The 24,280-nt window shown below is 50.0% G+C and overlaps 1 protein-coding gene across 3 annotated transcripts in view; it reads right to left on the reverse strand.

The window, feature by feature from the left end:
* Nucleotides 1-24,280, reverse strand: part of numb (NUMB endocytic adaptor protein) — a 93,760-nt gene that overhangs the window by 25,688 nt on the left and 43,792 nt on the right. For 2 of the 3 annotated variants that reach the window (XM_084143617.1, XM_084143618.1), the window contains exons 3-5: nt 19,129-19,203; nt 4,053-4,085; nt 3,196-3,270 (exon numbers count right to left, since the gene is read on the reverse strand). In XM_084143617.1, the coding sequence (XP_083999743.1) occupies nt 3,196-3,270; nt 4,053-4,085; nt 19,129-19,203 (183 nt within the window). The remainder of the gene's footprint in view (nt 1-3,195; nt 3,271-4,052; nt 4,086-19,128; nt 19,204-24,280) is intronic. The other variant, XM_084143619.1, reaches the window with a different exon arrangement.

Genomic DNA, 24,280 nt, shown 5'->3' on the forward strand with positions numbered 1-24,280 from the left:
GGGAGGTGTTTAGTCCCAGGGTCCTTAGCTTAGTGTTGAGCTTTGAGGGCACTATGGTGTTGAACGCTGAGCTGTAGTCAATGAATAGCATTCTCACGTAGGTGTTTCTTTTGTCCAGGTAGGATAGGGCAGTGGGCAGTGTGATGGCGATTGCATCGTCTGTGGATCTATTGGGGCGGTAAGCAAATTGAAGTGGGTCCAGGGTGACAGGTAAAGTGGAGGTGATATGATCCTTAACTAGCCTCTCAAAGCACTTCATGATGACAGAAGTTAGTGCTATGGGGCGGTAGTCATTTAGCTCAGTTACCTTTGCTTTCTTGGGTACAGGATAAATGGTGGACATCTTGAAGCAAGTGGGGACAGCCGACTGGGATAGGGAGAGATTGAATATGTCCGTAAATACTCCAGGCAGCTGGTCTGCGCATGCTCTGAGGACGTGGCTAGGGATGCCGTCTGGGCTGGCAGCCTTGCGAGGGTTAACACGTTTAAATGTCTTACTGACGTCGGCCACGGAGAAAGAGAGCCCCCTTGGGAGCGGGCCGCGTCGTTGGCACTGTGTTATCCTCAAAGCGGGCAAAGAAGGTGTTTAAGCTTGTCCGGGAGCAAGACGTCGATGTCCGCAACGTGGCTGGTTTTCCCTTTGTAGTCCGTGATTGTCTGTAGACCCTGCCACATACGTCTCATGTCTGAGCCGTTGAATTGCGACTCCACTTTGTCTCTGTACTGATGTTTTGCCAGTTGAATTGCCTTGCGGAGGGAATAACTATACTGTTTGTATTCTGCCATATTCCCAGTCACTTTGCCATGGTTAAATGCGGTGGTTCGCACTTTCAGTTTTGCACTAATGCTGCCGTCTATCCACGGTTTCTGGTTTGGGTAGGTTTTAATAGTCACAGTGGGAACAACATCCCCGATACACTTCCTGATTAACTCAATCACTGTGTCCATGTAAGCGTCAATGTTATTCTCAGAGGCTACCCGGAACATATCCCAGTCCTCGTCATCAAAACCTGACAGAGCTTGAGAGGATCTGCAGAGAAGAATGGGAGAAACTCCCCAAATACAGGTGTGCCAAGCTTGTAGCGTCATACCCAAGAAGACTCGATGTTGTAATCGCTGCCAAAGGTGCTTCAACAAAGTAAAGGGTCTGAATACTTATGTAAATGTACTATTACAGTTTTTTATTTTTTTATAAATTAGCAAACATTTCTGAAAACCTGTTTTTGCTTTGCCATTATGGGGTATTGTGTGTAGATTGATGATATATATATATATTTTTTACATCCATTTTAGAATAAGGCTGTAACGTAACAAAATGTGGAAAAGATCAAGGAGTCTGAATACTTTCTGAAAGCACTATGTGTGAAATTTGTTTTGATTTAGAATGGACCGTTATCATGCACCTGTCTCAGAACAGGGGCAGCTTTAGAATGGACCGTTATCATGCACCGGTCTCAGAACAGAGGCAGTGGAAAAAATACATGTCATCTACAGTGAGGGAAAAAAGTATTTGATCCCCTGCTGATTTTGTACGTTTGCCCACTGACAAAGAAATGACCAGTCTATAATTTTAATGGTAGGTTTATTTGAACAGTGAGAGACAGAATAAACATGTTATAAATTGATTTGCATTTTAATGAGGGAAATAAGTATTTGACCCCCTCTCAATCAGAAAGATTTCTGGCTCCCAGGTGTCTTTTATACAGGTAACGAGCTGAGATTAGGAGCACACTCTTAAAGGGAGTGCTCCTAATCTCAGCTTGTTACCTGTATAAAAGACACCTGTCCACAGAAGCAATCAATCAATCAGATTCCAAACTCTCCACCATGGCCAAGACCAAAGAGCTCTCCAAGGATGTCAGGGACAAGATTGTAGACCTACACAAGGCTGGAATGGGCTACAAGATCATCGCCAAGCAGCTTGGTGAGAAGGTGACAACAGTTGGTGCGATTATTCGCAAATGGAAGAAACACAAAATAACTGTCAATCTCCCTCAGCCTGGGGCTCCATGCAAGATCTCACCTCGTGGAGTTGCAATGATCATGAGAACGGTGAGGAATCAGCCCAGAACTACACGGGAGGATCTTGTCAATGACCTCAAGGCAGCTGGGACCATAGTCACCAAGAAAACAATTGGTAACACACTACGCCGTGAAGGACTGAAATCCTGCAGCGCCCGCAAGGTCCCCCTGCACAAGAAAGCACATATACAGGCCCGTCTGAAGTTTGCCAATGAACATCTGAATGATTCAGAGGAGAACTGGGTGAAAGTGTTGTGGTCAGATGAGACCAAAATCGAGCTCTTTGGCATCAACTCAACTCGCCGTGTTTGGAGGAGGAGGAATGCTGCCTATGACCCCAAGAACACCATCTGACCTCTGTGATTGCCAACAAGGGTTTTGTCACCAAGTACTAAGTCATGTTTTGCAGAGGGGTCAAATACTTATTTCCCTCATTAAAATGCAAATCAATTTATAACATTTTTGACATGCGTTTTTCTGGATTTTGTTGTTGTTATTCTGTCTCTCACTGTTCAAATAAACCTACCATTAAAATTATAGACTGATCATGTCTTTGTCAATGGGCAAACGTACAAAATCAGCAGGGGATCAAATACTTTTTTCCCCTCACTGTAGTTCTAGATTAGTGAGTTCTAGATTAGTGACACGTAGTTCTAGATTAGTGAGTTCTAGAATGCAGGAAGCTTCTCCCATGGTTCCAGGTAGGCTGAACTCCTGTTGTGAAGAGAAGCAATGTGCTTAATATTAGGAAAGTTGAGAAAAAAAAATTGTAAGCCTATAGAAAGCTGATGGGATCCTGCTCTTTTTAAGCCATCACGTTTTCTCGCGCAATTGCATAGCCTATAGAAATGTTGCACAACATGAGCTCATGGTGCTCTGATGAAATGTTTGATTAGATTTTCGATTAGATTTGAATTGACGTCAGAGTGATTTAGAGGGACAATAGAGTGCTGAGTACCAGGCAGTTAGCTAGTTTGGTAGGCTACTAATGACCAGCAGCAGCATCAGAGCTTGGAGAAGCCTAGTTACCGTGACTAAACGGTCACGTGGAATTTGACTGCCTTCATGACTCGTGACCACCGGTGTGGCGGTAATACGGACACCGCAACGTCTATGCCTGTGCCGCGTGTGTGTGTGAGATCTAGCTGTTCGGACAGCGTAGCAGGAGACTACCTTAGTTTTGTCGTCTACTACACGGAGACCATCTGCCGAGACCCACAGCACTGCTCTCACTGCCTTCTTCCCTGCCTGTAGACAAATAGACACACACAGAGAGATGACATAGAGACAGAAAGATGACAGAGACACTGATGAGAGACAGGGAGAGACAGAAACAGAGATGAGGGAGAGACAGGGAGAGAGACAGAGATGAGGGAGAGAGAGAGAGAGAGAGAGAGAGAGAGAGACAGGGAGAGAGACAGAGATGAGGGAGAGAGAGAGAGAGAGACAGGGAGAGAGACAGAGACAAGGAGAGAGACAGAGAGATACACACACACACACAGAGATATGTCACGCACACAAACACAAATCCCAACCTGGAAACAGAGGGAAAACAACCGAAAGTCAAACATTGTAAAGAAAGGTTTGGAGAGTAGGTGTTGTTTTGTTGTGAGTACCCAGACTGGAATGAGGAAGTCATGAGTAGGTGTTGTGTTGTGAGTACCCAGACTGGAATGAGGAAGTCATGAGTAGGCGTTGTTGTGTTGTGAGTACCCAGACTGGAAGAAAGTTGACTACAACAAAGGAACTGAAACAGTGGCTCACCAGTTCCACAAGTTAAATAACACACGAAGACAGAGACCGTACATACAGGACAGGAAACTCATTCCCACCAAACAGGTCTCAGTCTTGATCCTTCTCGGATGAAAGAAGAGCTGGTGCACGCTGCCCCCCCCCCCCCCCCCCCCACACACACACACACACGTCTCCAGGTAGTTCCTTGTGACAGTACAGATCAGAGAGTGAGGGGTTATATTAAGGAGAGGGAAAGAGACAGAGGCACTCGGAGTCACACACAAAGCACAACTTACTTTTGTAAAGAAGTCTTTGAAGAATTTACTGTCCTGTTGTGGGATTGGTACAGGAGAAGGTGGGGGGGGGGGGGGAGAAGGATGACAATGTTACCGATGACTACTGAGGGCTACATATAGAATGTCCAGGTGTGTGTGTGTGTGTGTGTGTGTGTGTGTGTGTGTGTGTAAGCCAGGTGTGTATTTCTTTGTTTATGGGGAGAAGGAGGGGTTGGAGGAGTGAAGCTTGATTAGCAGTGAGTGGAACAATATATGGATTAATAGAGGAGTCCAGTTTGAGGGGAGGAAGATGATTCATATTGGCCTTGAGGAGTTCACCACATCAGTCCCTGGCTTCACTAATAAAGTGCCTCGAGTCGTCCCCACAGTGACCGTACATATCCCAACCAGAAGCCATGGATTACAGGCAACATCCGCACTGAGCTAAAGGCTAGAGCTGCCGCTTTCAAGGAACAGGACACTAATCCGGACACTTATAAGAAATCCCGCTACGACCTCCGACGAGCCATCAAACAGGCAAAGCGTCAATATAGGACTAAGATCGAATCCTACTATGCCGGCTCTGATGCTCGTCAGATGTGGCAGGGCTTGCAAACTATCATGGATTACAAAGGGAAACCCAGTCGCGAGCTGCTCAGTGACGCGAGCCTACCAGACGAGCTAAATGCCTTCTATGCTCGCTTGGAGGCAAGCAACACTGAACCATGCATGAGAGCACTGGCTGTTCCGCACGACTATGTGATCACGCTCTCCGTAGCCGACGTGAGTAAGACCTTTAAACAGGTTAACATTCACAAGGCCGCAGGGCCAGACGGATTACCAGGACGTGTACTCCGAGCATGCGCTGACCAACTGGCAGGTGTCTTCATGACATTTTCAGCCTCTCCCTGACCTAGTCTGTAATACCAACATGTTTCAAGCAGACCACCATAGTCCCTGTGCCCAAGAACGCCAAGATAATCTGTCTAAATAACTATCGCCCCGTAGCACTCACTTCTGTAGCCATGAAGTGCTTTGTGGTCCTCTGTAGCTCAGCTGGTAGAGCACGGCGCTTGTAACGCCAGGGTAGTGGGTTCGATCCCCGGGACCACCCATACGTAAAAATGTATGCACGCATGACTGTAAGTCGCTTTGGATAAAAGCGTCTGCTAAATGGCATATTATGAAATGCTTTGAAAGGCTGGTCATGGATCACATAAAGATAGATAAGACAGTACTTTATTAATCCCCTAGAGGGGAAATTTGATTGCAACAGCCAATACATACAATACCAGTAAATACACCATAAAAACACAACATGGACACACAGACACATTTGTTTGTGTTAAAACGCCTCATGGTAAGAAGGATCTGTGGAAACGATGCTCCAGGCAGGTACTGTGGAGGCAGTGGCTAGTGTTGGCCTCCATACTTCTAGTGTTGGCCTCCATACTTCTAGTGTTGGCCTCCATACTTCTAGTGTTGGCCTCCATACTTCTAGTGTTGGCCTCCATACTTCTAGTGTTGGCCTCCATTCTTCTAGTGTTGGCCTCCATTCTTCTAGTGTTGGCCTCCATACTTCTAGTGTTGGCCTCCATACTTCTAGTGTTGGCCTCCATACTTCTAGTGTTGGCCTCCATACTTCTAGTGTTGGCCTCCATACTTCTAGTGTTGGCCTCCATACTTCTAGTGTTGGCCTCCATACTTCTAGTGTTGGCCTCCATACTTCTAGTGTTGGCCTCCATACTTCTAAGCTTTTTGAGGATCCGTTTATCCAGGGCTCTAGTTTGTCCTGGTGGGTGTCGATGGTTGATCCAGCCTTCTGGATGATTTGGTTCAGCATGTTTGCATCCTCCGTCGTGATGATGCATCTTCACCACCTATCACCACCTGTGCCTCACTACTCTCTACAAAGAAAACGTATTTTGTTATGCACTTACAGTAGCCCATCTTTTGAATATACTGTAGCGAGCTTAATTTCAGTTTAACTGCTCTTGCCGAGGTCAGGCGCCGTTCAACGTTCGCTTCTAACTCCATCCTTCTATATAGTTAAATCTAGCTACCTGGGTAATAGGGGAAAGGGGGATCCCTGGTCAGTTGTACAACTGAATGCATTCAACTGAAAGGTCCCTGATTGGGTCTGGCAAAACCCATTCATAAACATCAATATCCTGCCAGGCAGGATTTAATCTACATTTGCCCGGCATTTTAGCTATCGATGTGACGTTTGGCGGTGGCCTAATCAGTCAGTTCTGTACCTGCCTGGCTGAGTGGCAGTGTGGGTGGAATGGGCGAGCTCGCCTGGCAACCAGAGAGCAAAACACGTGGGAGGTCAGAGACCTGGCAGTGTGGTGCCAGGACAACAACCTCTCCCTCAACGTCAGCAAGACAAAGGAGCTGAGCAAGGACTACAGGAAACGGAGGGCAGAGCACGCCCCCATTCACATCGGCAGGGCTGTAGTGGAGCGGGTCGAGAGCTTCAAGTATTTATCATCGTCGACACACACAGTCGTGAAGGAGGGACGACAACGCCTCTTCCCCCTCAGGAGGCTGAAAAGATTTGGCATGGGCCCTCAGATTCTCAAAAAGGTATACAACTGCACCACTGAGAGCATCTTGACTACTGCATCAAAGTTCATTAAATAGTTGACCAAATAGCTACCCGGACTATCTGCATTGACCCTTTTTGCACCAACTTTTTTGACTCATCACATACGCTGCTGCTACTGTTTATTATCTATCCTGTTGCCTAGTCACTTTACCCCTACCCATATGTACATATCTACCTCAATTACCTCGTACCCCTGCACATGGACTCAGTACTGGTACCCTGTGTATATAGCCATGTATTACCTGGTACCCCTGCACATGGACTCAGTACTGGTACCCCGTGTATATAGCCAAGTTATTACCTCGTACCCCTGCACATGGACTCAGTACTGGTACCCTGTGTATATAGCCAAGTTATCGTTACTCATTGTGTATTTATTATTACTTTTACTACTCCGTGTTATTACTTTCCTATTATTTCTCTATTCTCTCGCTCTCTCTGCATTGTTGGGAAGGGCCCGGAAGCAAGCAATTCACTGTTAGTCTACACCTGTTGTTTACCAAGCATGTGATAAATACAATTTGATTTGACCATGTTAATGCATGATGATTACAGGGGTTTGTTAACAGTAATGGAAGTGAGTCCACACAGAGAGAGCGAGAAAGAGCGTGAGAGAGAGAGACAGAGACAGAGACAGAGAGCCAGAGAGAGCCAGAGAGAGCCAGAGAGAGCCAGAGAGAGACAGAGAGAGACAGAGAGAGACAGAGAGAGACAGAGAGAGACAGAGAGAGAGAGAGAGAGAGAGAGAGAGAGAGAGACAGAGAGAGAGAGAGACAGAGAGAGAGAGAGAGCAAGAGAGAGAGCGAGAGAGAGAGAGACAGAGAGAGACAGAGCGAGAGAGAGAGAGCCAGAGAGAGACAGAGAGAGAGACAGAGAGAGAGAGAGAGAGAGAGAGAGAGAGAGGGGTGGAGAGAGAGAGAGGTGGAGAGGTAGAGAGAAAGAGAGGTAAAGAGAGGTGGAGAGGTAGAGAGAGGTGGAGAGGTAGAGAGAAAGAGAGAGAGAGGTGGAGTGGTAGAGAGAAAGAGAGAGGTCGAGTGGTAGAGAGAAACAGAGAGGTAGAGGAAGAGAGAGAGAGAATATAGCCAATTTGAATTGAATTGAAAGAGAGCGCTAGAGAGAGGGGACGGGTCCTAAACAGTACAGCTGAGGAATGGAACCGGTCAGAGAAATGGGAAAACTAGATGAACACAGACTACACAGCAACAAGCTTACAACCGTTCAGCCTACAACAGAACATTAACAACCCAACTCCAGACATATAGGTTTTTAATCAGACAGTAGGGAAACTACAACCCCATTAATTCATCAGAGTGTATCTAACATTCCAACAGTCCCTTCTCTCTCCTCTCAGCCTGGTCTCCCCCCCTCTCTCCTCTCAGCCTGGTCTCCCCCCCTCTCTCCTCTCAGCCTGGTCTCCCCCTCTCCTCTCAGCCTGGTCTCCCCCTCTCCTCTCAGCCTGGTCTCCACCCCTCTCTCCTCTCAGCCTGGTCTCCACCCCTCTCTCCTCTCAGCCTGGTCTCCCCCCTCTCTCCTCTCAGCCTGGTCTCCCCCCCTCTCTCCTCTCAGCCTGGTCTCCCCCTCTCCTCTCAGCCTGGTCTCCCCCTCTGCTCTCAGCCTGGTCTCCCCCTCTCCTCTCAGCCTGGTCTCCCCCCCTCTCTCCTCTCAGCCTGGTCTCCCCCCCTCCCTCCTCTCAGCCTGGTCTCCCCCCCTCCCTCCTCTCAGCCTGGTCTCCCCTCACTCCTCTCTGCCTGGTCTCCCCTCTCTCCTCTCAGCCTGGTCTCCCCCTCTCCTCTCAGCCTGGTCTCCCCTCTCTCCTCTCAGCCTGGTCTCCCCCCTCTCCTCTCAGCCTGGTCTCCCCTCTCTCCTCTCAGCCTGGTCTCCCCCTCTCCTCTCAGCCTGGTCTCCCCTCTCTCCTCTCAGCCTGGTCTCCCCCCTCTCCTCTCAGCCTGGTCTCCCCCCTCCTCACTCCTCTCAGCCTGGTCTCCCCCTCTCCTCTCAGCCTGGTCTCCCCCTCTCCTCTCAGCCTGGTCTCCACCCCTCTCCTCTCAGCCTGGTCTCCACCCCTCTCTCCTCTCAGCCTGGTCTCCCCCCTCTCTCCTCTCAGCCTGGTCTCCCCCCCTCTCTCCTCTCAGCCTGGTCTCCCCCTCTCCTCTCAGCCTGGTCTCCCCCTCTGCTCTCAGCCTGGTCTCCCCCTCTCCTCTCAGCCTGGTCTCCCCCCTCTCTCCTCTCAGCCTGGTCTCCCCCCTCCCTCCTCTCAGCCTGGTCTCCCCCCCTCCCTCCTCTCAGCCTGGTCTCCCCTCACTCCTCTCTGCCTGGTCTCCCCTCTCTCCTCTCAGCCTGGTCTCCCCCTCTCCTCTCAGCCTGGTCTCCCCTCTCTCCTCTCAGCCTGGTCTCCCCCCTCTCCTCTCAGCCTGGTCTCCCCTCTCTCCTCTCAGCCTGGTCTCCCCCTCTCCTCTCAGCCTGGTCTCCCCTCTCTCCTCTCAGCCTGGTCTCCCCCCTCTCCTCTCAGCCTGGTCTCCCCCCTCCTCACTCCTCTCAGCCTGGTCTCCCCCTCTCCTCTCAGCCTGGTCTCCCCCCTCTCCTCTCAGCCTGGTCTCCCCCTCTCCTCTCTGCCTGGTCTCCCCCTCTCCTCTCTGCCTGGTCTCCCCCCTCCTCTCTCCTCTCTGCCTGGTCTCCCCCTCTCCTCTCAGCCTGGTCTCCCCCCTCTCCTCTCTGCCTGGTCTCCCCCTCTCCTCTCTGCCTGGTCTCCCCCGTCCTCACTCCTCTCTGCCTGGTCTCCCACCTCCTCACTCCTCTCTGCCTGGTCTCCCCCGTCCTCACTCCTCTCTGCCTAGTCTCCCCCGTCCTCACACCTCTCTGCCTGGTCTCCCCCGTCCTCACTCCTCTCTGCCTAGTCTCCCCCGTCCTCACACCTCTCTGCCTGGTCTCCCCCCTCCTCACTCCTCTCAGCCTGGTCTCCCACCTCCTCACTCCTCTCAGCCTGGTCTCCCCCGTCCTCACTCCTCTCTGCCTGGTCTCCCCCGTCCTCACTCCTCTCAGCCTGGTCTCCCCCGTCCTCACTCCTGGTCTCCCCCGTCCTCACTCCTCTCTGCCTGGTCTCCCCCCTCCTCACTCCTCTCTGCCTGGTCTCCCCCGTCCTCACTCCTCTCTGCCTGGTCTCCCCCGTCCTCTCTCCTCTCTGCCTGGTCTCCCCCGTCCTCTCTCCTCTCTGCCTGGTCTCCCACCTCCTCACTCCTCACTGCCTGGTCTCCCACCCCCTCACTCCTCTCAGCCTGGTCTCCCCCTCTCCTCTCTGCCTGGTCTCCCCCGTCCTCACTCCTCTCTGCCTGGTCTCCCCCGTCCTCACTCCTCTCTGCCTGGTCTCCCCCGTCCTCACTCCTCTCTGCCTGGTCTCCCCCGTCCTCACTCCTCTCTGCCTGGTCTCCCCCGTCCTCACTCCTCTCAGCCTGGTCTCCCCCTCTCCTCTCTGCCTGGTCTCCCCCGTCCTCACTCCTCTCTGCCTGGTCTCCCCCGTCCTCACTCCTCTCTGCCTGGTCTCCCCCGTCCTCACTCCTCTCTGCCTGGTCTCCCCCGTCCTCTCTCCTCTGCCTGGTCTCCCCCGTCCTCACTCCTCTCAGCCTGGTCTCCCCCGTCCTCACTCCTCTCTGCCTGGTCTCCCCCGTCCTCACTCCTCTCTGCCTGGTCTCCCCCGTCCTCACTCCTCTCTGCCTAGTCTACCCCGTCCTCACTCCTCTCTGCCTAGTCTCCCCCGTCCTCACTCCTCTCAGCCTGGTCTCCCCCTCTCCTCACTGCCTGGTCTCCCACCTCCTCACTCCTCTCTGCCTGGTCTCCCCCGTCCTCACTCCTCTCTGCCTAGTCTCCCACCTCCTCACTCCTCTCTGCCTGGTCTCCCCCGCTAGCTGTCTGATGGGAGTGTAGAGCTGATGTCGCTAGCTGTCTGATGGCACTGGATCATAAAAAACGACTCAATATTATTTGTAGATTAGTCAGCCGCTCACAATTTACCCATGATACATCACAGTTTTGATGCTCTCGATTGCGGCCATTCTCTCTTAATCCAAACAGTTAAAATGACCCAGCGTCTGTGCATTGAAGCCAGGGGTCTACAAGCTTTAGTGTAGGAGGAAGGTTGACTATAGTGTAGTAACCGTATGCATGTCACCAGGTGGCAGGGAGTACCCTGGGTAGGGGTGACTGATTATTCGACGGGGAGGTGTGTGCCACGTTTTGGGTCAGAGTTCAGCACATTCACGTGGGTATGTGTTATATCTCTCTAGCTGTGACCCAGCTCTCTCTCTATACAGTCGGAAGTTTACATACAGTGAGGGAAAAAAGTATTTGATCCCCTGCTGATTTTTTGTACGTTTGCCCACTGACAAAGAAATGATCAGTCTATAATTTTAATGGTAGGTTTATTTGAACATTGAGAGACAGAATAACAACGAAAAAATCCAGAAAAACGCATGTCAAAAATGTTATAAATTGATTTGCATTTTAATGAGGGAAATAAGTATTTGACCCCTCTCAAATCAGAAAGATTTCTGGCTCCCAGGTGTCTTTTATACAGGTAATGAGCTGAGATTAGGAGCACACTCTTAAAGGGAGTGCTCCTAATCTCAGCTTGTTACCTGTATAAAAGACACTTGTCCACAGAAGCAATCAATCAATCAGATTCCAAACTCTCCACCATGTCCAAGACCAAAGAGCTCTCCAAGGATGTCAGGGACAAGATTGTAGACCTACACAAGGCTGGAATGGGCTACAAGACCATTGCCAAGCAGCTTGGTGAGAAGGTGACAACAGTTGGTGTGATTATTCGCAAATGGAAGAAACACAAAATAACTGTCAATCTCCCTCGGCCTGGGACTCCATGCAAGATCTCACCTCGTGGAGTTGCAATGATCATGAGAACGGTGAGGAATCATCCCAGAACTACACGGGAGGATCTTGTCAATGATCTCAAGGCAGCTGGGACCATAGTCACCAAGAAAACAATTGGTAACACACTACGCCGTGAAGGACTGAAATCCTGCAGCGCCCGCAAGGTCCCCCTGCTCAAGAAAGCACATATACAGGGCCGTCTGAAGTTTGCCAATGAACATCTGAATGATTCAGAGGAGAACTGGGTGAAAGTGTTGTGGTCAGATGAGACCAAAATCGAGCTCTTTGGCATCAACTCAACTCAGCCGTGTTTGGAGGAGGAGGAATGCTGCCTATGACCCCAAGAACACCATCCCCACCGTCAATCATGGAGGTAGAAACATTATGCTTTGGGGGTGTTTTTCTGCTAAGGGGACAGGACAACTTCACCGCATCAAAGGGACGATGGACGGGGCCATGTACCGTCAAATCTTGGGTGAGAACCTCCTTCCCTCAGCCAGGGCATTGAAAATGGGTCGTGGATGGGTATTCCAGCATGACAATGACCCAAAACACACGTCTAAGGCAACAAAGGAGTGGCTCAAGAAGAAGCACATTAAGGTCCTGGAGTGGCCTAGTCAGTCTCCAGACCTTAATCCCATAGAAAATCTGTGGAGGGAGCTGAAGGTTCGAGTTGCCAAACGTCAGCCTCGAAACCTTAATGACTTGGAGAAGATCTGCAAAGAGGAGTGAGACAAAATCCCTCCTGAGATGTGTGCAAACCTGGTGGCCAACTACAATAAACGTCTGACCTCTGTGATTGCCAACAAGGGTTTTGCCACCAAGTACTAAGTCATGTTTTGCAGAGGGGTCAAATACTTATTTCCCTCATTAAAATGTAAATCAATGTATAACATTTTTGACATGCGTTTTTCTGGATTTTTTGGTTGTTATTCTGTCTCTCACTGTTCAAATAAACCAACCATTAAAATTATAGACTGATCATGTCTTTGTCAGTGGGCAAACGTACAAAATCAGCAGGGGATCAAATACTTTTTTCCCTCACTGTAGCTAGCTAGTGCAATCGGCATCAAACTGCACACTGCCCTATCCCACCTGGACAAGAGGAATACCTACAGTTGAAGTTGGAAGTTTACATACATCTTAGCCAAATAAATGTAAACTCAGTTTTTCACAATTCCTGACATTTAATCCTAGTAAAAATTCCCTGTCTTAGGTCAGTTAGTATCACCACTTTATTTTAAGAATGTGAAATGTCAGAATAATAGTAGAGAGAATGATTTATTTCAGCTTTTATTTATTTCATCACATTCCCAGTGGGTCAGAAGTTTACATACACTCAATTAGTATTTGGTAGCATTGCCTTTAAATTGTTTAACTTGGGTCAAACGTTTCGTGTAGCCTTCCACAAGCTTCCCACAATAAGTTGGGTGAATTTTGGCACATTCCTCCTGACAGAGCTGGTGTAACTGAGTCAGGTTTGTAGGCCTCCTTGCTCGCACACGCCTTTTCAGTTCTGCCCACACATTTTTGATAGGATTGAGGTCAGGGCTTTGTGATGGCCACTCCAATACCTTGACATTGTTGTCCTTAAGCCATTTTGCCATAACTTTGGAAGTATGCTTGGGGTCATTGTCCATTTGGAAGACCCATTTGCGACCAAGCTTTAACTTCCTGACTGATGTCTTGAGATGTTGCTTCAATATATCCACATAATTTTCCTTCCTCATGATGCCATCTATTTTGTGAAGTGCACCAGTCCCTCCTGCAGCAAAGCACCCTCACAGCATGATACTGCCACCCCCGTGCTTCACGGTTGGGATGGTATTCTTCGGCTTGCGAGCAGCCCCCTTTTTCCTCCAAACATAACGATGGTCATTATGGCCAAACAGTTCTATTTTTGTTTCATCAGACCAGAGGACATTTCTCCAAAAAGTACGATCTTTGTCCCCATGTGCAGTTGCAAACCGTGGTCTGGCTTTTTTATTGCGGTTTTGGAGCAGTGGCTTCTTCCTTGCTGAGCGGCCTTTCAGGTTATGTCGATATAGGACTCGTTTTACTGTGGATATAGATACTTTTGTACCTGTTTCCTCTAACATCTTCACAAGGTCCTTTGCTGTTGTTCTGGGATTGATTTGCACTTTTCGCACCAAAGTACATTCATCTCTAGGAGACAGAACTTGTCTCCTTCCTGAGCAGTATGACGGCTGCGTGGTCCCATGGTGTTTATACTTGCGTACTATTGTTTGTACAGATGAACATGGTACCTTCAGGCATTTGGAAATTGCTCCCAAGGATGAACCAGACTTGTGGAGGTCCACACATTTTTTTCTGAGGTCTTGGCTGATTTCTTTTGACTTTCCCATGGTGTCAAGCAAAGAGGCACTGAGTTTGAAAGTAGGCCTTGAAATACATCCACAGGTACACCTCCAATTGACTCAAATGATGTCAATTAGCCTATCAGAAGCTTCTAAAGCCATGACATCATTTTCTGGAATTTTCCAAGCTGTTTAAAGGCACAGTCAACTTAGTGCATGTAAACTTCTGACCCACTGGAATTGTGATACAGTGAATTATAAGTGAAATAATATGTCTGTAAACAATTGTTGGAAAAATTACTTGTGTCATGCACAAAGTAGATGTCCTAACTGACTTGCCAAAACTATAGTTTGTTAACAAGACATTTGTGGAGTGGTTGAAAAACGAGTTTTAATGACTCCAACCTAAGTGCACGTAAACTTCTGACTTCAACTGTATCTCTAGCTTGCTAGCTGTTGCCCAGCAGAAAAACACTCATAAACCAGGACCATAAAACCATGCCGTTACTGGCAGAGAGAGATAAGGATTTAAAGGCAGGACAGGACAGGACAGGACAGGGCAGGGCTGGGACTGGACTGGGCTGGGACTGGGCTGGGACTGGACTGGGACTGGACTGGGACTGGGACTGGGACTGGACTGGGACTGGGCTGGGACTGGGACTGGACTGGGACTGGGCTGGGACTGGGACTGGGACTGGGACTGGACTGGGACTGGGACTGGGGCTGGGGCTGGGACTGGGGCTGGGACTGGGCTGGGACTGGGCTGGGACTGGGCTGGGACTGGGCTGGGACTGGGCTGGGACTGGACTGGGACTGGGACTGGACTGGGCTGGGACTGGGGCTGGGACTGGACTGGGACTGGGACTGGGACTGGGGCTGGACTGGACTGGGGCTGGGGCTGGGGCTGGGGCTGGGGCTGGGGCTGGGGCTGGGCTGGGGCTGGGGCTGGGACTGGGGCTGGGGCTGGGACTGGGGCTGGGGCTGGGACTGGGGCTGGGGCTGGGCTGGGGCGGGACTGGACTGGGCTGGGACTGGGGCTGGGGCTGGGACTGGGGCTGGGACTGGGACTGGGACTGGACTGGGCTGGGGGAGGAAGGTGCACTAGCCTGATCCCAGATCTGTTTGTGATTACTGTTGTTCCAAACATGGCATTACAGCGCCAACGTGACAGGGATTTTACTGCCATTGAAATCCTTGTCCGGATCGCCTAAGTGTTTTTTCTGGACGATTATGTCCTAACAGTATAAATAAAATAAAATGTTTTTTTTATATACATTTTTGGGATGGAAAAACACTTTCGGTGTAAACTTAGATGACTAAAACCAGATATAAAGGAAGAAGAAAAGCGAATGTACCTATATATATATATATTTTTTTTAAATAATATAATCTTTGAGAACTAACAATCATCAAAATAAAAGTTGACAGTCAGGGAGAATTTAAAATTCCCAAAACTATGAATGTAGCAGTATTGATTTTGATACTATATTTGAGCAAAATAACACAACATTAGCCGTGGCAAAAGAATAGAGTAGAATCGCAGGAAATTTGCTTTAAAAACAGCAACATTTTCTCTCAGCTCTATGGCAAAATGTGTAGAATTGAAGGAAATTGCCTTAAAAATTCAACAATTTCTCTACACCACCAAGATCGGGGTCTCTAAAATTGTATCTAAAATTCAGCCGCGCCGACCGTGCCCATTGCAACGCCCACCACCTAAGCCCCTTTTTATCCAGGCAAAAACCCTGTGTGACATCATCCTCTTCTTTTATAGGGACAGGTCAGGGAGCAGGCTAGCTGTGGTACATATCTCCAGGACAAACAGGAAAATAACATTCTAGAGAAGGTTGAAGGACCAGGCCAGCTGTGATATCTTCAGGACAGAGGAGAGATCCTTCTAGAGACGGTTGAAGGACCAGGCCAGCTGTGATATCTTCAGGACAGAGGAGAGATCCTTCTAGAGACGGTTGAAGGACCAGGCCAGCTGTGATATCTTCAGGACAGAGGAGAGATCCTTCTAGAGACGGTTGAAGGACCAGGCCAGCTGTGATATCTTCAGGACAGAGGAGAGATCCTTGTAGAGAAGGTTGAAGGACCAGGCCAGCTGTGATATCTTCAGGACAGAGGAGAGATCCTTCTAGAGAAGGTTGAAGGACCAGGCCAGCTGTGATATCTTCAGGACAGAGGAGAGATCCTTCTAGAGAAGGTTGAAGGACCAGGCCAGCTGTGATATCTTCAGGACAGAGGAGAGATCCTTCTAGAGACGGTTGAAGGACCAGGCCAGCTGTGATATCTTCAGGACAGAGGAGAGATCCTTGTAGAGAAGGTTGAAGGACCAGGCCAGCTGTGATATCTTCAGGACAGAGGAGAGATCCTTGTAGAGAAGGTTGAAGGACCAGGCCAGCTGTGATATCTTCAGGACAGAGGAGAGATCCTTCTAGAGAAGGTTGAAGGACCAGGCCAGCTGTGATATCTTCAGGACAGAGGAGAGATCCTTGTAGAGAAGGTTGAAGGACCAGGCCAGCTGTGATATCTTCAGGACAGAGGAGAGATCCTTGTAGAGAAGGTTGAAGGACCAGGCCAGCTGTGATATCTTCAGGACAGAGGAGAGATCCTTGTAGAGAAGGTTGAAGGACCAGGCCAGCTGTGATATCTTCAGGACAGAGGAGAGATCCTTGTAGAGAAGGTTGAAGGACCAGGCCAGCTGTGATATCTTCAGGACAGAGGAGAGATCCTTCTAGAGACGGTTGAAGGACCAGGCCAGCTGTGATATCTTCAGGACAGAGGAGAGATCCTTCTTGAGAGGGTTGGAGGATCACCCCCCTCACAAGGAGACAGGTCATAGACAGGAGCAGTCATCTGTGTGTTAGGGTCTGTCTGTCGGTTTGTCTGTCTGCATCTAACAATCATCAAAATAACAAGCTCAAATTCTGAAGTAGCCATTAAAAGAAGATGGTCCATAGATGTAATTGAATCTGAACCACCCTTTAACTGGAACCGGTTTGGGTTATCTTTGTATGCATTTATTGGAATGTTTTTGTACCTGTAACCCCCTGTGAAAAAGAAAACTGACAACACTGAATAAAAAGTTAGTCAACAAAAGGCAATTCGCACGAAGCTTGTAGTGGTGAAGTTGGGTCCAGTCAGTGTGTGAATGTTCAGTGGGAGGATGAAGCCCAGATCTAGAACGAAGCCTGCATTACACTACCCTGTACTAGGGTTGAATGGCGGTAACCCGGTTACCGAGATTTACCGGAAATTACTGCCCAAAACCACTCCCTTTTCCTGGAATAGATCACTATCCTCTCTCCTGTCTAAGGATGGGCTGTCTCCTCCTCACCTCTCTCCTGTCTGAGAACTCCACAGTAGACAGAGGCCACATCCCCTCCCTCCCTCTCTCTCTCCCTCCCTCTCTCTATCTCTCTCTCCCTCCCTCTAACCCTCAGCCCCTCCCTCTAACCCTCAGCCCCTCCCTCTAACCCTATCTCCCTCCCTCTGACCCTCAGCCCCTCCCTCTGACCCTCTAACCCTCAGCCCCTCCCTCTAACCCTCAGCCCCTCCCTCTAACCCTCTCTCCCTCCCTCTGACCCTCAGCCCCTCCCTCTAACCCTCAGCCCCTCCCTCTAACCCTCAGCCCCTCCCTCTAACCCTCTCTCCCTCCCTCTAACCCTCCCTCTAACCCTCAGCCCCTCCCTCTAACCCTCAGCCCCTCCCTCTAACCCTCAGCCCCTCCCTCTAACCCTCAGCCCCTCCCTCTAACCCTCCCTCTAACCCTCAGCCCCTCCCTCTAACCCTCAGCCCCTCCCTCTAACCCTCAGCCCCTCCCTCTAACCCTCCCTCTAACCCTCAGCCCCTCCCTCTAACCCTCAGCCCCTCCCTCTAACCCTCCCTCTAACCCTCAGCCCCTCCCTCTAACCCTCAGCCCCTCCCTCTAACCCTCAGCCCCTCCCTCTGACCCTCAGCCCCTCCCTCGGACCCTCAGCCCCTCCCTCGGACCCTCAGCCCCTCCCTCTAACCCTCTCTCCCTCCCTCTGACCCTCAGCCCCTCCCTCGGACCCTCAGCCCCTCCCTCAAACCCTCAGCCCCTCCCTCTAACCCTCAGCCCCTCCCTCTAACCCTCAGCCCCTCCCTCTAACCCTCAGCCCCTCCCTCTAACCCTCTCTCCCTCCCTCCAACCCTCAGCCCCTCCCTCCAACCCTCAGCCCCTCCCTCCAACCCTCAGCCCCTCCCTCCAACCCTCAGCCCCTCCCTCCAACCCTCAGCCCCTCCCTCCAACCCTCAGCCCCTCCCTCCAACCCTCAGCCCCTCTCTCCCTCCCTAACCTTCTCACTCCCTCGCTCTTCCTCCCTCCAGCCCTCTCTCTCCCTCCCTCCCTCCCTCCCTCTAACCCTCTCCCTCCCTCCCTCTAACCCTCTCCCTCCCTCCCTCTCCCTCTGGGTCTGCCTGTCTGCCCTGTGCCTGTCTGCCCTGTGCCTGTCTGCCCTGTGCCTGTCTGCCCTGTGCCTGTCTGCCCTGGACTCAGTGAGCTAAGCTGGGCTCAACAGCCAGATGGTCAGAGGGGGCTGCACATCTAGACCCTCAGACCTCTAGAGCCAGACCGAAGGGTACAGTACACTGGGTGGAGTCACAGTAGCAGTGTTTAAGATGACCAATGGCTCCTGCGTACATTCAGACCCTGGCTGATACAGAGGAAGACTGGGAAGAAACCCACCAGGGCCAGACCCTGGCTGATACAGAGGAAGACTGGGAAGAAACCCACCAGGGCCAGACCCTGGCTGATACAGAGGAAGACTGGGAAGAAACCCACCAGGGCCAGACCCTGGCTGATACAGAGGAAGACTGGGAAGAAACCCACCAGGGCCAGACCCTGGCTGATACAGAGGAAGACTGGGAAGAAACCCACCAGGGCCAGACCCTGGCTGATACAGAGGAAGACTGGGAAGAAACCCACCAGGGCCAGACCCTGGCTGATACAGAGGAAGACTGGGAAGAAACCCACCAGGGCCAGACCCTGGCTGATACAGAGGAAGACTGGGAAGAAACCCACCAGGGCCAGACCCTGGCTGATACAGAGGAAGACTGGGAAGAAACCCACCAGGGCCAGGAGGGAAACTAGCTACGTAACGACGCCACATGAAGAGAGATGAAAAATAGACAGACAGGGAGTAGAGAGGGAGGAGAGAAGGGCTCCCACATGCCTATAGCTAAAGGTGCTTAGTGAAACAGATTGTCCAGTCAGTAGACTACCTAGTGAGACAGACTGACTGACAGAGAGAGGTCTACCCACCGTCTTCAGACGCTTCACTGCATCCTCACAGATGTGCATTCCTCTGGACTCCTCCACCTCTACATGACCCAGGTACTATAGAGAGAGAGAGGAGAGAGAGACAGGAGAGAGAGACAGGAGAGAGAGACAGGAGAGAGAAGAGAGAGAGAGACAGGAGAGAGAGAGAGACAGGAGAAAGGGAGACAGGAGAGAGAGACAGGAGAGGGAGACAGGAGAGAGAGACAGGAGAGAGAAGAGAGATAGAGAGACAGGAGAGAGAGACAGAGGGAGAGACAGAGAGAGAGAGAGAGACAGAGAGAGAGAGAGAGACAGAGAGAGAGAGAGACAGAGAGAGAGAGACAGGAGAGAGAGAGACAGGAGAGAGAGAGACAGGAGAGAGAGAGAGACAGAAGAGAGAAAGAGAGAGACAGGAGAGAGAGACAGAGAGAGAGAGACAGGAGAGAGAAGAGAGAGAGAGACAGGAGAGAGAAGAGAGAGAGAGACAGGAGAGAGAGAGACAGGAGAAAGGGAGACAGGAGAGAGAGACAGGAGAGGGAGACAGGAGAGAGAGACAGGAGAGAGAAGAGAGAGAGAGACAGGAGAGAGAGACAGGAGAGAGAGACAGGAGAGAGAGACAGGAGAGAGAGACAGGAGAGAGAGACAGGAGAGAGAGACAGAGGGAGAGACAGAGAGAGAGACAGAGAGAGAGACAGGAGAGAGAGAGACAGGAGAGAGAAGAGAGAGAGAGAGACAGGAGAGAGAGAGAGAGACAGGAGAGAGAGAGAGACAGAAGAGAGAAAGAGAGAGACAGGAGAGAGAGACAGAGAGAGAGAGAGAGAAAGAGAGAGAAAGAGACAGGAGAGAGAGAGAGAACGGAGTTAGTGACTGAGTGAGCAGAAACTGGGCCAGCAGGTTGCGAGTGGTGACGTCCTCTTCCTGTCTCTCCCTGCCATGGGCTCCAGTAAAGGTAATCATGCCAGGGCCCCGTCTGCGCCTGTGAATGACAGGTCTGGATGATAGTGTCCCAAATGGCATCCTATTCCCTATACCGTGCCCTACTTTTGACCAGGGCCCATAGGGAATAGGGTGCCATTATAGGGATTAGGGTGCCATTATAGGGAATAGGGTGCCATTATTTTTTATTCCTGGATCAAGATCCCTGTAGGCTAAATTGTTTAGTGCTTTTAATATTTTTTGGTGGCTATGGTAACTAGTGACGACCAGCCTGGAGGCAGGCAGCCATTGTTGCAGCTTCCCTTCCGCTCCACACAGGAAGTCCTTACCTTTAGTGAACTCTCTCTCTCTCTCTCTCACACACACACACAGCCTGTGACCTCCGCCCAACCACCAGCTCCCTACACCCTCGACCCTGTCAGTCTGTCCCACTAGGGTAGGACACAGCTTTCCCACTAGGGTAGGACACAGCTTTCCCACTAGGGTAGGACACAGCTTTCCCACTAGGGTAGGACACAGCTTTCCCACTAGGGTAGGACACAGCTTTCCCACTAGGGTAGGACACAGCTGTCCCACTAGGGTAGGACACAGCTGTCCCACTAGGGTAGGAACACAGCTTTCCCACTAGGGTAGGACACAGCTTTCCCACTAGGGTAGGACACAGCTTTCCCACTAGGGTAGGACACAGCTTTCCCACTAGGGTAGGACACAGCTTTCCCACTAGGGTAGGACACAGCTTTCCCACTAGGGTAGGACACAGCTTTCCCACTAGGGTAGGACACAGCTTTCCCACTAGGGTAGGACACAGCTTTCCCACTAGGGTAGGAACACAGCTTTCCCACTAGGGTAGGACACAGCTTTCCCACTAGGGTAGGACACAGCTTTCCCACTAGGGTAGGACACTAGGGTAGGACACAGCTTTCCCACTAGGGTAGGACACAGCTTTCCCACTAGGGTAGGACACAGCTTTCCCACTAGGGTAGGACACAGCTTTCCCACTAGGGTAGGACACAGCTTTCCCACTAGGGTAGGACACAGCTGCCCCACTAGGGTAGGACACAGCTGCCCCACTAGGATAGGACACAGCTGTCCCACTAGGGTAGGACACAGCTTTCCCACTAGGGTAGGACACAGCTTTCCCACTAGGGTAGGACACAGCTTTCCCACTAGGGTAGGACACAGCTGTCCCACTAGGGTAGGACACAGCTTTCCCACTAGGGTAGGACACAGCTTTCCCACTAGGGTAGGACACAGCTTTCCCACTAGGGTAGGACACAGCTGTCCCACTAGGGTAGGACACAGCTTTCCCACTAGGGTAGGACACAGCTTTCCCACTAGGGTAGGACACAGCTTTCCCACTAGGGTAGGACACAGCTTTCCCACTAGGGTAGGACACAGCTTTCCCACTAGGGTAGGACACACAGCTGTCCCACTAGGGTAGGACACAGCTTTCCCACTAGGGTAGGACACAGCTTTCCCACTAGGGTAGGACACAGCTTTCCCACTAGGGTAGGACACAGCTTTCCCACTAGGGTAGGACACAGCTTTCCCACTAGGGTAGGACACAGCTTTCCCACTAGGGTAGGACAAAATTCCGTTAACTTACCCTAAATTCCCCAGAAAATACTGGTTGGAAAATTCCTGAAATCAGGATGGAATGAGCAGGAAATGCAGGAATGCTCCCACCAGGATGTATGGAGAAAACAATGCTGGGGATTTCACTAGTTTAGAACCTTCTGTGTCATGATGATCTGATATCCTCATATCATAGGGCAGAAACCAACTACCACATCTATAGTGACGGGGGAAGATTTTTTGGTTGTTGATATTTACATATCAGAATTTGACGATACATATAGTACCAGTCAAAAATGTGGACATACCTACTCATTCAAGGGTTTTTCTTTATTTTGTACTATTTTCTACATTGTAGAATAATAGTGAAGACATCAAAACTATGAAATACCACATATGGAATCATGTAGTAACCAAAAAAGTTTTAAACAAATCAAAATATATTTTAGATTTTAGATTCTTCAAAGTAGCCACCCTTTTCCTTGATGACAGCTTCGCACACTCTTGGCATTCTCTCAACCAGCTTCATGAGGTAGTCACCTGGAATGCATTTCAATTAACAGGTGTGCCTTCTTAAAAGTTAATTTGTGGAATTTCTTACCTTCTTAATGCGTTTGAGCCAATCAGTTGTGTTGTGACAAGGTAGGGGTGCTATACAGAAGATGGTATTTTTCCAAATAGGGCTAAGTCCATATTATGGCAGGAAAAGCTCAAATAAGCAAAGAGAAACACCAGTCCATCATTACTTTAAGACATGTATTTGTATTCATTATGCCAAGGCAGCTGCTACTATTCCTGGGGTCCAGCAAAATTCAGGCAGTTATACAATTTAGAAAACATTACAATACTTTCACAACACACTAAGTGTGTTCCCTCAGGCCTCTACTCTACTACCACATATCTACAGTACAGAATCCATGTGTACGTGTGTGTATAGTGCGTATGTTATCATGTGTTTGTATGCTTGTGTCTGTGCCTGTGTCTCTTCACAGTCCCCGCTGTTCCACAAGGTGTATTTCTATCTGTTTTTTTTAAATCTAATTTTACTGCTTGCATCAGTTACCTGATGTGGAATAGAGTTCCATGTAGTCATGGCTCTATGTAGTACTGTGCATCTCCCATAGTCTGTTCTGGACTTGGGGATTGTGAAGAGACCTCTGGTGGCATGTCTTATGGGGTATGCATGGGTGTCTGAGCCGTGTGCCAGTAGTTCAAACAGACAGATCGGTGCATTCAACATGTCAATACCTCTCACAAATACAAGTAGTGATGAAGTCAGTCTCTCCTCCACTTTGAGCCAGGAGAGATTGACATGCATATTATTAATGTTAGCTCTCTGTGTATATCCAAGGGCCAGCCGTGCTGCCCTGTTCTGAGCCAATTGCAATTTTCCTAAGTCCCTCTTTGTGGCACCTGACCACACGACTGAACAGTAGTCCAATATTTAGGACTAACTTATTCCTGCCACCCATTCTGAAACTAACTGCAGCTCTTTGTTAAGTGTTGCTGTCATTTCAGTCGCTGTGGTAGATGACATGTATAGTGTTGAGTCATCCACATACATAGACACACTGGCTTTACTCAAAGCCAGTGACATGTCGTCTGTAAAGATTGAAAAGAGTAAGGGGCCTGGACAGCTGCCCTGGGGAATTCCTGATTCTAAATGGATTATGTTTGAGGGGCTTCCATTAAAGAACACCCTCTGTGTCCTGTTAGACAGGTAACTCTTTATCCACAATATAGCAGGGGGTGTAAAGCCATAACATACGTTTTTCCAGCAACAGACTATGATCGATAATGTCAAAAGCCGCACTGAAGTCTAACAAAACAGCTCCCCCAATCTTTTTATCATCAATTTCTCTCAGCCAATCATCAGTCATTTGTGTAAGTGCTGTGCTTGTTGAATGTCCTTCCCTATAAGCCTGCTGAAAGTCTGTTGTCAATTGGTTTACTGTGAAATAGCGTTGTATCTGGTCAAACACCATGTTTTCCAGAAGTTTACTAAGGGTTGGTAACAGGCTGATTGGTCGGCTATTTGAGCCAGTAAAGGAGGCTTTACTATTCTTAGGTAGCGGAATGACCTTTGCTTCCCTCCAGGCCTGAGGGCACACACTTTCTAGTAGGCTTAAATTGAAGATATGGCAAATAGGAGTGGCAATATCGTCCGCTATTATCCTCAGTAATTTTCCATCCCAGTTGTCAGACCCCGGTGGCTTGTCATTGTTGATAGACAACAATTTAAAAACAATTTTCACCCCTTCCACACTTTACAATGCTTGTTTTTCATAATTTGGTCAGATATATTTTGATGGGGCCTCCCGAGTGGCGCAGTGGTCTAAGGCACTGCATCGCAGTGTTAGCTGTGCCACTAGAGATCCTGGTTCGAGTCCAGGCTCTGTCGCTGCCGGGAGACCCATGGGGCGGCGCACAATTGGCCCAACGCCGTCCAGGGTAGGGGAGGGTTTGGCCGGCAGGGATGTTCTTGTCCCATCGCGCACTAGCGACTCCTGTGGCGGGCCGGGCGCAGTGCATGCTGACTCGGTTGCCAGGTGTACGGTGTTCCTCCGGCACATTGGTGCGGCTGGCTTCAGGGTTAAGCGGGCACTGTGTCAAGAAGCAGTGCGGCTCTGTTGGGTTGTGGGTT

Source organism: Coregonus lavaretus, assembly GCF_964263955.1.
Source record: "Coregonus lavaretus genome assembly, chromosome: 27".
In the NCBI taxonomy this organism is placed as follows: domain Eukaryota; kingdom Metazoa; phylum Chordata; class Actinopteri; order Salmoniformes; family Salmonidae; genus Coregonus; species Coregonus lavaretus.